We start from the raw sequence: 14,410 nt of genomic DNA, 5'->3' as shown, positions 1-14,410 counted from the left end.
TTCCACAAATAAGTTTCAAGTCAGCGTGTTTGCTGGTTTGAACACAAACTCTGGTCTTCTGTTGGGCTATTATTAGTTGCTGTTTAAATTGTTCTGGCTTACCAGAAAGTGTCTCAGGAAGTCCATGGAATGTCGGTTTGTGCCACAACTGATCCAACACCTAGATGTAGTGGTCCAGACATACTGCCCACGCCTCTCTCTTCGAGTCAACTGCTTGAGACCATTTATGAGTGATATAAACAAAAAGAATACCATCTGAGAGACAGAAACTGTACTAGCGATTGCTGAACAGTTGGTGCTCCTTAAGGCATCCCAAGTGCTAGCGGCTAATAATCGATACCATAACTTTGGATAAAATTGAAGTTTTGGCAATGGAGTGGTAGTTGGACAGAGCAGAGCATTGTTAGATTACTAAAGTTGCCATTCATAATACTGGTATTACGCCTAATGAATTGGAGAGTGGGAAAAGACGGGTAAGGATGCAAGCCAATTATGGAGCACATGTCCGTAGCACTGTCGGGGGAATGCCATCGGTCACGCTCGATTTAAATGTCCTGAATAAGGTACGTATTGAGATTCCTTTAGGAATAAAGTCAGGATCGTCAATAAGCTGGATGGAATTATCCAGAATGATTTTTCCATAGAAATAAAATAGAATAAACACAGTTGAAGACAGTATTGCTTTCAAGAGTTATTAACGAGTCGTCGGGGATTAAAGGCGACTTTTATCGAAATACTGACGTTTTCTAGTGTTTCCTGTTCGTGTTAGTTAGAACACAGCTTCCTGATTTCAACGATTTTAGTTCCATGTGGCAACATAAAGATGCTCTTAGTTGTTTGTCATGGGGCTTATAATTATATATCACGTATACGTATAGCCGTGTATATATGCGTAAAAATATTTTTTCGCGGCGGCCATCTTGAATTAAAAAAATCCCATCCCCCATTATTCTCCCATATTCGTTCTCTGCACCCTCGAGAACCTCGGATACGATATCCATATTGTTGAAATCATAAAATTGAGCGGCGGCCATCTTGGATTTCAAAAATGATCTCGAATTAATTCTCTGTACCCTCGAGAACCTCAGGTCCGATATCCATATTGCTTAAATCATAATTTGCCGTGGCGGCAAAAGTAATAGTTTTATAAGTAATAGCTGGCAACGGCGCCTCTATCGTCTCGCTTTTTCGTTTCACCGAGTTTCAAATCACAATGACACTACAAAAGTTTCTCTTCAATAATAGCTTTCTATACAAAAACTAAAATCGTTATAATACTCACTACTGCATATTCAAATTCATCAAAGGCTTGTTCAAAGTTAAAACGCTGCTCGATACAATTCTTTGACGTGATGTATATTGATAGTTCCTGTATCGCTGATTGAATCACTCCAAATCCGATGGCGCTTGAGGCAATTTGATTTTCCATTTTTACGTAAAACGTACTTTTATTGTATTTTTTTTAAAACGAACTTTGCTGTATCCATTTCAGTGAGAACAAGTTTACAATACATATAATATACAACCAAAGTGCAGTGATTGGTCATAATCGTCTGACACATACGACTACTTTTAAGAAGTCCACAAGCACTGACTAGTAGCTGGCAGTCTGCGGACGACCGTATTATTATTCCTCACTGACGGTGCTCCCGCTCTCATCATCATCTCTTAAGTCATTCGATAGATTGTTGATAAGTTTATATATTTAGGTCATGTGACCTAAATATATAAACTTATCCACAATCTTTAGTTTTTCATTTGCGATATAAATGCAAGACAAGTTTCATGGCTGCTGTTTAAAATGCCTTAATGCCTTGCCTGTTTAAATCTTACATAATTCTTTACATTTTAATAGAGCTGTCCCGTGCTATAATTAGTACAATAAATAATTAACAAGAAATAATTCATACAGATACGTAACGTATAGGTGTAGCTTGAGCCTTATAATTCCCCGGGGCATAAAAAAAATAAGGAAGTCGATACGATACGATACCCAATGGTGTCGTATGAGGCGACTTAGGGCATTCACCAGTGAGAGGCTCCTTTGCGCAGGATGCTACCACAACGAAACCTCTTACTGCCGTGAAGCAGAAATATGTAAGCATTATTGTGTTTCCGTCTGAAGAGCACCGTCGCTTGTGAAATTACTGAACAAATGAGACTTAACATCTTATGTTTTAAGGTGATACCATCAGCAGAAAGTCCTGCTCGTCTAGTACTTTACTGTCGTAACAAAAAGGTATGGACTTAATTATCCCTAATCAATTGCTTATTAGGAAACATAAAAGTGTAAAACAAAACACTGTTATAAAAATACTAAAAGGTAAAAAGAGTGTCTTCTAGGAAGAACCTGATTATGATGTATTTCTTGCTAACTCACGCCAAAAACTGTTTATTTTATTTATCATACATTTCCGCTAATTGTCTTACTTTTCATCACAATATTGTTTTACATAGTAGTAGTCTCTGATAGCTTCTATATAATTCACCTGAGCACAAACGCCTACATTATCTACATATATATGAATTGCTGTTCGTTTGTCTCGCTAAAACTCGAGAACGGCTGAACCTATTTGGCTAATTTAGGAATCATGAATTATTTGTGGAAGTCCAGAGGAGGTTCAAAAGGTAATGAATGCTCGAAATTGAACAAAAACAACAATTTTGTTTTTCCTTCGATGTGTCCCCCGTCGTTCAGAAAGCAAATTGAAAGAATGGTTTCAATTTTTATATCTTTCACTGGTAGATTAACTATAGTTGTTAACTATCTATCATATTATTTTAATGTAAATTAATAAAACTTAAGTTTTGTCGAAATATGACAACGAACTATATGTAGATTGATGAATCATAATATACAAATGATTTAAGTTTTCTTTAGTGTTAATTCCGCCAATATTTGTTTTTAAAACAATTCGACACGTGTTTCACCTGTACACGAGGCATCCTCAGAACGTGTTGTCTCGCCAAAATCTGGCACGAGACTCTATAAATAAATTTTCTGAATCATAATATTATGTTTAGTCACAAATTAAATTTCTGAACCTAACCATAATATTTAACAATTGGCAACCAATATGTCGATCCATCTTCTATGTTGATCGATACCCTATACGAAGAATCCGTCTATCTTTGTGAGTGACGATTACCGCTACGTGCGCGAGAACTTTCTTTACGGTTATCCTTTGTGATAGTAATATTTCAAGTGATGTGCTCTTTTTACACACTTTTAATTAGCTTCACCTGTATACATGTATGTTTGTTTGTAACCCACTCATTTGGGCGTGATTTTGACCCACTTTAAAGGGCCAGATTTAGTTCAAACTTCGTAGATATATCGAGGACCGATGAGAGCACATTCATTTGATAAAATTTTTCAATTTGCATAATAAGTTTTTTGCCAATTTATGTAATTTTCATCTATCGTCTATAAAGCAGGATTTGATGTTAACTTTAAATTTCATCCATTATCTTTAACAATTTTCAAATACACACCTGCCGCTGAACACACAAGGAGGTTTAATTCACCCACCATTGACGAAGTGGCTGTTGTCATTGTGGGAGAAAATTTCAATCTAAAGCAATTTTTCTTATTTCCAACATTTGTTTTGTGTGGACATATTTTCTATGCGAGAATTTATTGACGCTGGGTTTGACTGTTCTGCTGTAAAACAATTTCATTATAACAACAGGGAGCATATTTTACGAAATAATTCTTGATGTTATGATATGTGACAAATTCATAAAAAAACATTATTTTATTTATTTTATACAGAACAACGTCTCTCGGGTCAGCTTGTATCAAATAAAAATCTGAATAATACTTGAGGCTCTTCTCACTTTTAGTAGAATAAGCACAAAGAGACTGAAATGCTTGAACACTTCACTTAAGCACTTTAATTACTTATTCTTAAGTTACTGGGCGTCAATAGCTTTAGTCTGTTATGTTATTAACTTAAAGCACTTTGTATCGTAAGGACGATTGTTCATTACACTTAAGAAGAAAAAGTATTTATTTACTCACAACAATTTCTTTTATCGTATTATGATTGAGCTGTTGGCTGAAATTATTAATACGAGCTAACTGAGTTAATTTAAATTTTAAAAGTGAGAACCATGATACAGTTAATATATCCAACTCAACCACAATTTGACAGATGCATTTCATAATCATGATTTGGTTGGAATTTCCCAGAAATAAAAAAAAACAGTTTTTGTGAATTTACAATTATATATCCAAATGAATAATGGATGATAAAACAATAGATAATATTAACAAAAATATGGATCTGGGGTGTCTGAAATCATTCCTGGCTTACTGGTTTGCACCGGTTCTCATCTGGGAGGTGCCATTTCAATATCCACCACGTAGCTATATATATTTTTTGTAACCGTAAGTACTTTAATTGTACCTGTAGCCCTGAAGTTGATTGCTTCAACAACGTTGGTTTACCCTTAGAAGGAAAACCAACTGCAAGCCCTAGGAAACAGTAGATGGTTAACAACGGGAATGGAAAACAGAACTGAAGTATCTAGACAAAGATCTTCATGGTAAAGTGCCACAACTATAGTTGCGCAGTATCTAGTGAAGCCACTCGCGCTTACATGATCTTCATCTCATCAGATGAGCAGGACGTTCAGCTGATGATAATTGCTACACCCTGCCCAGTACAATGCAGTGCCACTCAGAATTCTCGAAACACCTAAAAATTCTGAGCAGCACTACAACTGCGCTCTCGCTCAGTCTCATTTGCCCAATAATTTAACAATCTACGCGCCCTTCAGACCAAAACACAATAATTCTCACACATTACTGCTTCACGGCAGAAAAATACGCCGTTGTGCTACCCATAACCTAGCCAGTACCCTGTGCAAAGGAATTGAATTTACTGACTGGTGTTACATACCCTATTATCACATCGTGCGTCTAACGTAGATGTAAAATAATCGTTCACTTATTGCAAAGCTTGGCTGCATGACACGTGCCTGAAATCCGATCCGATCCCAAATTTATTTGAAAAAATGTTATTTGACGTTTTTACGGTAAATGTTAAATAACATGTGGCGTGTCGTGCGAAGGTGGAATTCGGCGGCAGGAATCAGGTTACACAGCTCTTCGGAACACTCCCCGTGATAAATGTGGTAGATCACACACAATGAAGATACGTCTCTACACAACGCCAAGTGATCCAGCCGTTCACAGAGCACTGGGTGGCCGACAATTCGAGCTGCTCTGCGTTGCACGCGGTCAAATGGATCGAGCTGATACTGGGGTGCGGCAGACTAGAGATGACAGCAATACTCCATGTGTGGCCGGACCTGCGCTCTGTAGAGCGCTAGAATGTGGGCCGGCTTGAAGTTTTGCCGTGCTCTATTAATGACGCCCAGTTTTTTTGAAGCCAAATTGGCTTTGCCCTCCAGATCGCCACAAAATTGGAAATCGCTCGAGATTTCGAGACCTAGTATTTCTATACTAGGCGAGGCTTTAAGGGAAGTGTTGTCGAAGAGCGGTGATACGGCAAATGGGGATTTTTAGTGGTAAACGCGCAAACTTGAGTCTTCTGGGGGTATATGCAGAATAAACAGAGTGGGAGATAGCACACAGCCTTGGGGCACTCAACATTCACGGGCTTAAGGTTCGAGCAATATCCGTTGACAACGACCTGTATACTGCCCACTGAGGAAGCTGAAAGTCCACCTGCACAAGCTCTCGGGAAGCCCAAATGATGGAGGTTTTGAGAGGAGTGCCTTGTGCCATACACGATAAAAGGCGCTCGTCATATCCAGGCTAACTGCCAGGCCTTCCCCCTTGCTTTCAATAGCAGCCGCCAATCTATGTGTTAGGTATACTAGAAGATCGCCAGTCGACCGACCATGGCGAAAGCCGTACTGCCGGTCGTTGATCAACTGGTCAACCTCTAGGTATACCAAGAGCTGGCGGTTGATTGTACTCTCCATGATTTTGGAGGGCAGGGAGGTTATAGCAATAGGCCTGTAGTTTTCCGGATCCGAATTGTCTCCTTTTTTTTTGATCGGATGGACAAGGGCTGACTTCCATGAGTCAGGGACTATGCCATTTGAATAAGAGTGCCGGATTAAACGCGTTAGCACCGGCATCAACTCAGGGGCACACGTTCTAAGCACGATTGGAGAAATGCCATCCAGCCCGCTCGACTTCCTGACGTCCAACGAAAAAGAACTCGCCTAACAGTTTTCTCTCTGAACTGTACTTCAGGCATAGAGCTCTGACTCCGCGGGATGGTGGGCGGTGTTTATCCGTTGTCGTCAAGAGTCAAGTTGGAGGCAAAAAGAGCGCACAGGAGATCGGCCTTCTCTTTTGCCGTATGGGGCAGGTTGTCATTCCTCATGTGCAACGGCGGCAGGGACGGCTGGTTAAAGTTGCCAAGAGCAGCTAGCAACAACGACCAGAACTTGCGTATTCCGGTCGGGTAACTGGAAAGCTGCTCGTCGATTTTGACGACGTGCACGGTTATATTTCCTCTTAAGAACTTTGAACAAGTTCGATTCGCCTGTTTTTTGCAGTCAGATACTGCTTAAGCTGATGCATCGAACCAGGGCTGTGATCTGCCACCGATCGGTACTACAGAGCTTGGTATAAAAATATCCATGCCTGTAGTATCACATCAGCTTCTGCAACGGCGCAGGCACGTAGGCTTGTAGTGCCAAACGCGGCGGGTTGCTGGTCGTCTGCGACGTTGGCGTCGGATAGGCACTACACTCCTCACCAGGCAATGGTTGGACGTTCCGAGAGAGCGTCGACAAAGACCTGGTAACCATCGGCTATGTGGCTATCCAAATCCAGCGACTCAACCAATTGGGACAGTCCATACGCCAATGTGAAACTATGCACAGATCACCCTGTGAAGTCTATAGTACGTGATCCAAGCCATTCGGCGTTGAGCCCGTTGAAATCACCCAAGACTACGATTTCAGCGAGGGGGGTCTGTGCAAGCACGTCGTCAATTGTCGCTTGAACGCAGCCCGTGAGATTATCGGTTTCTGCGTTAGCACTATGGGACCTGTAGACATACGTATAGATGCGGACGCGGTCCTCTAAATCTACGCGGAGCCAGAGAGTAGACAGGTCCCTACCCCTAAAATTGCCGAGACGTCGATATATATATCCTCCCTAACGTACACACATACCCCGGCATGAGGCAAAAAATTGTGCTCAATTTTGTATCCGGGGTACGTTATATATGACGCATCGCTAGGCCGAGATTTCTGCGTCTCCGTAAGGAAACACAAGGCCGGCTACGCCGTCTCAAGGTGGTGGACGGCGTTAAAATTGGAGTGAATTCCCCTGATATTGCAAAAGTCCACATGAGCGTGGAGCGGGGTGCCGTGGTGTTACTACCTCGTTTGTCCTCGGTCATGCGCGGTTCTGTGCCCTCCCCAGAATACGATGGGCAGCCCGAGTGAGAGTGCTCGGGAAAGGATTCTCCGACTCTGGTAGAGCCGGTACCCTCCTGGGGTAAAATCTTTTTTAGATCCGCTGTCATATTCGGGTGGAAGGGGAGGGGGAATGGCCTCTGGTCCTGGACACTAACCTATGCGAAACATAGCGGCACTAGGAGGCTACTTCACGCTGGTATTCTGTGCGATTTTTTGTGATAATACGTGAAGAGAACTAGCGGAATTTAATTCTCGCGAATTATTTTTTGTTTACTTTTAGGATTTACGCGAATTATAGCTTTATGAGCCTTTGCATTTCTAACAGCATGCCGCCGCACCCCTTTTTAATGGTCTCGGGCCTAAGCTAATTTATAAGTCTAGATAGAACATTTTGCTGCTAGGCAACGCATGACAGCAGGCATTAATTTGGTTTGCGTGACAAGTCTTACAATCGCGATAAGTATGTTACTTTGTTTAGTGTTTTTTTTTTTTTATCATTTATTTCTGATACAACATTACAAAGCGATGTATACATATTATTCTGCCAAACTTCGCAGCAGTTTGTCGGCAGTAATTCTCGTGTTTCGCAAATTATCAAATCAATATTATGTTTTTGTGTGTGACAATTTAAAAGTCCCTACCAGTATTTCTTAAGTCTATTTATGTATTATGGACTTTGTGCTAAGTAGAACTTTCGCAATAAGTTTTTCACCTGATTTTTTGTTTTACAATTCGACAATTGTGACGCTATATGGGTAGTTAATTTATTTATTAATGTAGGTATTACCCATTGCATGCTACGCATACCGTAAAAATTACATATTTTAGGTACCACTAGCTTGTTTTTGTTAGATAGCCGAGTTGAGTAGGTATGCACTCTCTGTACTACGAATTTATTTATATCTCGATATTGTTCGATTAACGTTAATAATTTTACCTTTTTATCAATTGGAATAATATTACATATTTTAAACAAGCGTTCATAGTTCCCGTTAAGTTTGTTTTTTATATTTCTGTTCACTAAGAGCTTTAATGTTCTTATTTGCAAAGTTTTGATTTTATTTTGATTCGTAGTAAAAGTTAGTCCATAGCTACTCAATCCGTAACTAATTGTTGCCTCGACCAAAGAGTGATACAGGTGTACAAAATATTTTTACTCACCGATGACTTTAAGTGCTAATTTTATCAAATACTGTGCGGAGTTTCGAACATACTGAGTTATCATGTGCATTCCATGAGAAATTTTTATCAACTATGAGCCCTAGATATTTATACGACGTTACCTGTTCCAACTGACTACATTGACATATTTGTGAGGAACTATGCAAGCAAGAGTAACTATGTCCTATTATTTTTATTTTAATATCTTTATATTGGACTATATGGTGAGAATATAGGCATACATTTTGTCTTTTCCATATTAATAATAATTCCATTGTCATGTGCCCATTTATTAATATTATTAAAATCTTGTTGCATTATGGTTTGAATAAGATTTGGGTCTCTACTACTATACAATAAACATGTGTCATCAGCATACATATATGCTTTACAATTTTTGATAACTTTGCTCATACTGTTCACATGAATAATATATCCTATCGGACCAAATATGGAGCCAGTTGGAACACTATTTAATACTGTACCTGGATCACTCTCTGCTCCAAGAACATTTACTTTAAGTAGCCATTTATTGTGTTTAGGATTGTGAGTGAGTTGCTTAAAATACAGGTTAACTGTTTGCCGCAATTTTTCGACGTGTTCACAGCTGTCACTGTCTATCTAGACGTTATCCTTACGATAAATTATGTAAATCTCCTTCATATTATAAGACGTATATTAGTCAATACTACAATATACGAACATACGACTGATTTATATCTATCGAAGTGTCTAGTAAAATTACTGACGGTTCTATACCCACTTTGTGCAAGACAGTCACTGCAAATCTTTATTGTAGTCTTGTTTACGGTCAGACTTGTTATTATCCGCATTGAGGTTATAATATGAGGTTATAATATCGTCATGTTCACTTAAATGCCTCTGCTTGTGGCGGCGACGTGGGGCGGGTCGTTCCCTTCCCTAAAATATGGTCGAGGGAGGCGATGGCTGGTCCATGCGTCATGCTCGTGAACGGGTGCTACTCGTGGTGGCTGGATGATCTTGTTACCAGGAGGTCTGCTTGATGTGTTTTTTATTATTATTATTTCCTTTAAAGTTAAAGTTATTATATATTTTATTTTATGAAATGCTCACATAATGCCTCTATTTATTTACGGTATGTGTAGATTGATGCACCTACTATACTCAATAACTCTTGTGTTTATAAGTATAAATTTACTTTATTTATTTTTTTTGACTTACTCGTGTTAGCCTTTCAGTTTTTGACATTTGAGTATTTTTGTTGTGTCACTTTGCATATATTGTAATTGAAATGATTTGTAAAATAATTAAAATATAAATCTTGACTTAAAAAAGTGGCAATGAGTTTCTTGCTACTTCTTCTCATTAGCTCAACAGTAAATTCAATAAGAAACAATTTTTTTTTTTTGACATTCATAAGTATCATTTCCGTGACTTACATGAATAAAGTGTTTTTTTAATTTGAATTTGAAATATGTGTTCCAAAAAGTAATTTTGGGTGCAAAACAGCTCTATATAATTCTTTTTTTCGAGATGTAAATCGATAGATCGCCTATCGTTAATTGAATCACGTCAACTCCACTGACGCTTGAGGTCACTTTATTATCTCATTTTTCTGTTTAATGCCAGAGCGAACATTTTACAATTCGATTTAAAGATATATATTTTATTTTAGTCGTAGAACACAAATTGCCACTTGGGTATCTTAATAAAAAACAAAAATCGAATCTTATATCTAATCTGTGTTATTAAAAATGAGAAGTTTAAAATTTAAGACTTTTTGTTTTTATCTTACCTTTCGCACTACATAATTAAATGAAAGAGAGAAATATATATAAAGTGGGAGTAACATTGCGGCTATTAATAAGACAGTGAGTTTACCTAGTGCAGCTCATGGCTTAATGTCCACTGGGAAAAGAACTGCAAAGAAAAAGCAAAACATTAATACGATTTTATTTATCTGTATGTTTCTAGAAACTGTGACATTCATAATGTTAACACGAGGAACAAACATAAACTTGTTATTCCTACTACTCGGTTGGGTCGAGTTAGTAAGTCTTTTGTTGGACGATGTATATGCTTCTACAATATGATCAAAGAAAATGTACAAATCAATTGTGTTACGAAATTTAAAAGAATTGTTTATAAACGTTTGTGTGGGAAAGGTTACTATAGCATAAACGATTTTCTTAATGACACCACGGACTGGGAATAAAGCGAACACTCTCAAGCTCTTTAATTATAAATGTTTATTGAACGATATCACATTGTATTCCATATTTTTATATAAAAAAAATCCCGCTGAGTTTCTTGTGCCCATTTTTCTCAGGTCTGAGGCAGTCTCTTTTGAATGGGTGGTAGTTTTTGACGTTCAATATGTGATTTTGAATCCTATTTTGAAAAAAAATATTTGAATTTGAATTAAAACAGAGGTTATATGTAACAGATGGGTGTCAGTTGATTAGTTATCTTTTGTTCACTGCTGTTTCAAGGCTTCTACAACGATAAATTTTATTAATTCTTTATTTGCATTTAAAGTGAGAAAATGGAATTTAAGCATTTAACCTAACCAATAACTCTACAACCACAATCTATGTGACAAACTGAGAATTTAATTTCCTAAGGTTTCATTTAAAACCATACTTCAGCGAATAAAACCTGTGATGTACTTACAAATTATACACAAAGAGGTTACCCAGCAATGACACAAAGAATAAATATTATTTTAAATTATATTTTTAATTTATTTTAAGAATTTTTAACAATTTCCTCAAAGTTTTAGTCTCACCTGAAAAACAGGCTTAAATAACCTCATACTTATTCACAACGAAATCTCCATGCAGCGTTAACGGCTGAAAGTTGGGCATTATTTTTAAGACTTAAAGTAGTTTTATAGTTCATTTGCACATATTTTTAATTAGCATATTTTGGAGAACTTCTTAATTTTATGCTGTTCTAGATTACCTCTTAATTTCCGTTGGTTAAATTGATATGTTAAACAACACTCAATTAAATTAAGGAGGAATTTTTTAACTATATTTTTAGCCGGTTTTTTAATCTGCTCTGTGTTATAACCTTATAGGTTTAAGCCGAGGTCTGTCTGTCAAGACTCTTTCTCTCAAGCACAAATGCCCAAATTCTCAAAGAAAGGTATCAATTTCCAATGGAAAGGTAACTAAAAAAATTACCTTACAATATTTTTAAGTTATTGGTATTTATCAGTCAATAAGTTATATATCTCAACTAATAAATAGATTGGATGGAAAAAACGGCTTTTTTCCTTCGGTTATAATGCAAAAACTACTGAACCAATCGGAATAATACTTATACCATAGTATGCAGCATGTTTCGAACATAGTATTAGTATATAATTTAACGTGATTACTTATCCAAAACCGATATTTTTTGAATTAGAAATACCTATTTTTTATATCTGGTTAAGATCGCCGGAATACGTTGGATTAGAGCAGCGAAGGACCGAACGCCGTACGGGTATTCGGCCTTTGTCCAGTGGACGACTTCCGGCTAATATAATGATGATGATAATATGCGCAATACAAAATATTCATTCAGTGACATTTCATGTCTTGTGACAATTCATACAATTGATATTCTTAATTAATATGGCAAATTAACTGCTTTCCGAGTGATATTCTGGTGTAAAATATTTATTTATCAAGCTGTAAAAGTAGTAGAGAAATTTATTTTTAAATTTTTTAAACCTAATATTAAGAACAGTTACAATAACATTCATTTAATTAATTCATAAAGTATTTTATTTTAAGTATGGCACTCGCGTAAATCAAAGAAAATAACATACACTGAAATCGTTCGCTAAAATAAAATACTTTAACATAACAGCAATATTGTGGGCAACATTATTTCGATATGACGAATGGTGCGTTCGTGAGAAAATCGACACCATTTCATGACTATTGTGTATGCTTCCAGAATAAATATCTTGAAACGTCAAGGAGAAACGCTTTTTAACCGACTTCAAATAAGAAGGGGATCTCAATTCAACTGTATTGTTTTATGTTTGGTTTCACAGAAATTGTTGAGTTGAATAGGACATTTGTAACTTCATTATACGGTCGTTATAAATTGGTTGGCTTTTAGGCAGGCTTATATTTTTTTTTTATTTTCGGAGATCTCTAAAAACAAGTTGATTATAAAGTTGTAGAATTTGTTTGGAATAGTTTTTTTTAAGTCAATCGATATTTGTTATTTTTTTTAATAATCTTTAGAACCATTTAAATCAAATACTTCAAATTTATTAAAGTGTACTTTTCAGAGCAACAATGCAAAATTATTTATAAATAAAGAATCAATTTTCACATAGCCGAAAGCTTTGTAATAGAACAAAGAGAAGTATTAACAAAAATACATAAAATTGTAGTATCATTAAAAATTATTTTTCACTTTATAGATAATATTCCTTTATTTATACAAAATAGCGCCAAAATAAAAATCTTACGTTGATAAAAATACTTACTGACATTGCAAAGATATTGATTATTATTTTTACGATTAAAACTAAGAACAAACAAAAATGTGTATATCGTCTCATAAAGCCGTAAAGGCAAGTCGCTTCGACTTACAAACGCTTTCTGTCGAGTCCGGTTTAATGTACAGAACCCTAACCGTCGTTAGTTGCAATGTTTGTATCGAACCACTAATTGCATTCTGTCATTTACGTGAGGTAAGACAAAGTAGGCTGTCGTAATGTAATTGGCTGATTTATTGAGTATGTGATGTATTTATTGTGCTTGGATTTGATTGAATTGATTAGATATATCCGAACAGCAATAAGTGGTTACAATAAATCTGTCGGTAACATGTCTTGATTTGAATCATTATAATAATAAAATAATAAAAAGCCTTTTACTTGTTACAAAATATCTTAAAACAAAGAAACTAATTTTGTTGTTCATGTTAGAAGTCTTAAATTTTAAAAAATATATTTCTAGGTAAGTTTATTTATGTCGAATGTTCATTTTGTAAGAACTCTTCCACAGGTGAAGGCCTCCTCCACAGAAAGCCAATTATGTCTGTCTTGAGTTTCTTACATCCAGATGAAAGATATGAATTATTACTAGATTTTATGAGACGGTGCTGATAATAGGAAACCTTATATTTCATCCAGTTTCACAAGGTCCTACAAAATTTTGCTAACGGTTATTGAATCCTCAATTCAATGGCTTGGTAGATTCTCGAACTACTGATAAACGCTTACCTTCAAATGCGACAGTTAAAATAAAAATATTTGAATAAAAGCAACCAAAGACAAAAGTGAACCACTCTTTGTGACCTAACAAATCTTTCCAGTCAAAAGCGACCTCGCTCGTTCAAGATATAAAAATGATTCATATTCAGCCATTTATACGTATGATTTATTTCAGGAGCGAATAAGGACACATGAGAGGATGATTATGGTGCAGACGTCGAGTGGAATAAGGTCAACAGTGTGGCTATCTCTTCTACATGGATGCCTTTTCTTCATAGGTAAAACGTTATTCACAATAAATTATTAATGTGCTGACACTTCTTTGGTAGAGTTACTTCAATAAGTCGTTAACGCAAACAGATTAAGTCGGGTTATATTTTTTTAATAGAACACGAGGGTCAGCTTTCACCAGTGGGAGGATTTTGCACAGGATGCCGGCTAGATTAAGTGTAAGCATTACCATGTATCGGTCTGAAGGGCGCCGTAGCTAGTGAAATTACTGGTCAAATGAGACTCAACATCTTATGTTTCAAGGTGACGAGCGCACTTCCAGTGCCGCACAGAAGTTTTGGGGTTTTTCAAGAATCCTGAGCGGCACTGCATTGTAATGGACAGGGCGCATCA

At 36.7% G+C, this 14,410-nt stretch overlaps 1 protein-coding gene across 1 annotated transcript in view; it reads left to right on the top strand.

Annotated features, from left to right (window-relative positions):
- LOC126968026 (zwei Ig domain protein zig-8-like) overlaps nt 1–14,410 on the top strand; it is a 69,656-nt gene that overhangs the window by 15,038 nt on the left and 40,208 nt on the right. The window contains exon 2 of the mRNA XM_050812809.1: nt 13,962–14,064. Within this exon, the coding sequence (XP_050668766.1) occupies nt 13,986–14,064 (79 nt within the window). The 5' untranslated portion in view covers nt 13,962–13,985. The remainder of the gene's footprint in view (nt 1–13,961; nt 14,065–14,410) is intronic.

Source organism: Leptidea sinapis, chromosome 14, assembly GCF_905404315.1.
Source record: "Leptidea sinapis chromosome 14, ilLepSina1.1, whole genome shotgun sequence".
Classification (NCBI taxonomy): Eukaryota; Metazoa; Arthropoda; class Insecta; order Lepidoptera; family Pieridae; genus Leptidea; species Leptidea sinapis.
This window is presented reverse-complemented; position numbering and strand designations above follow the sequence as displayed.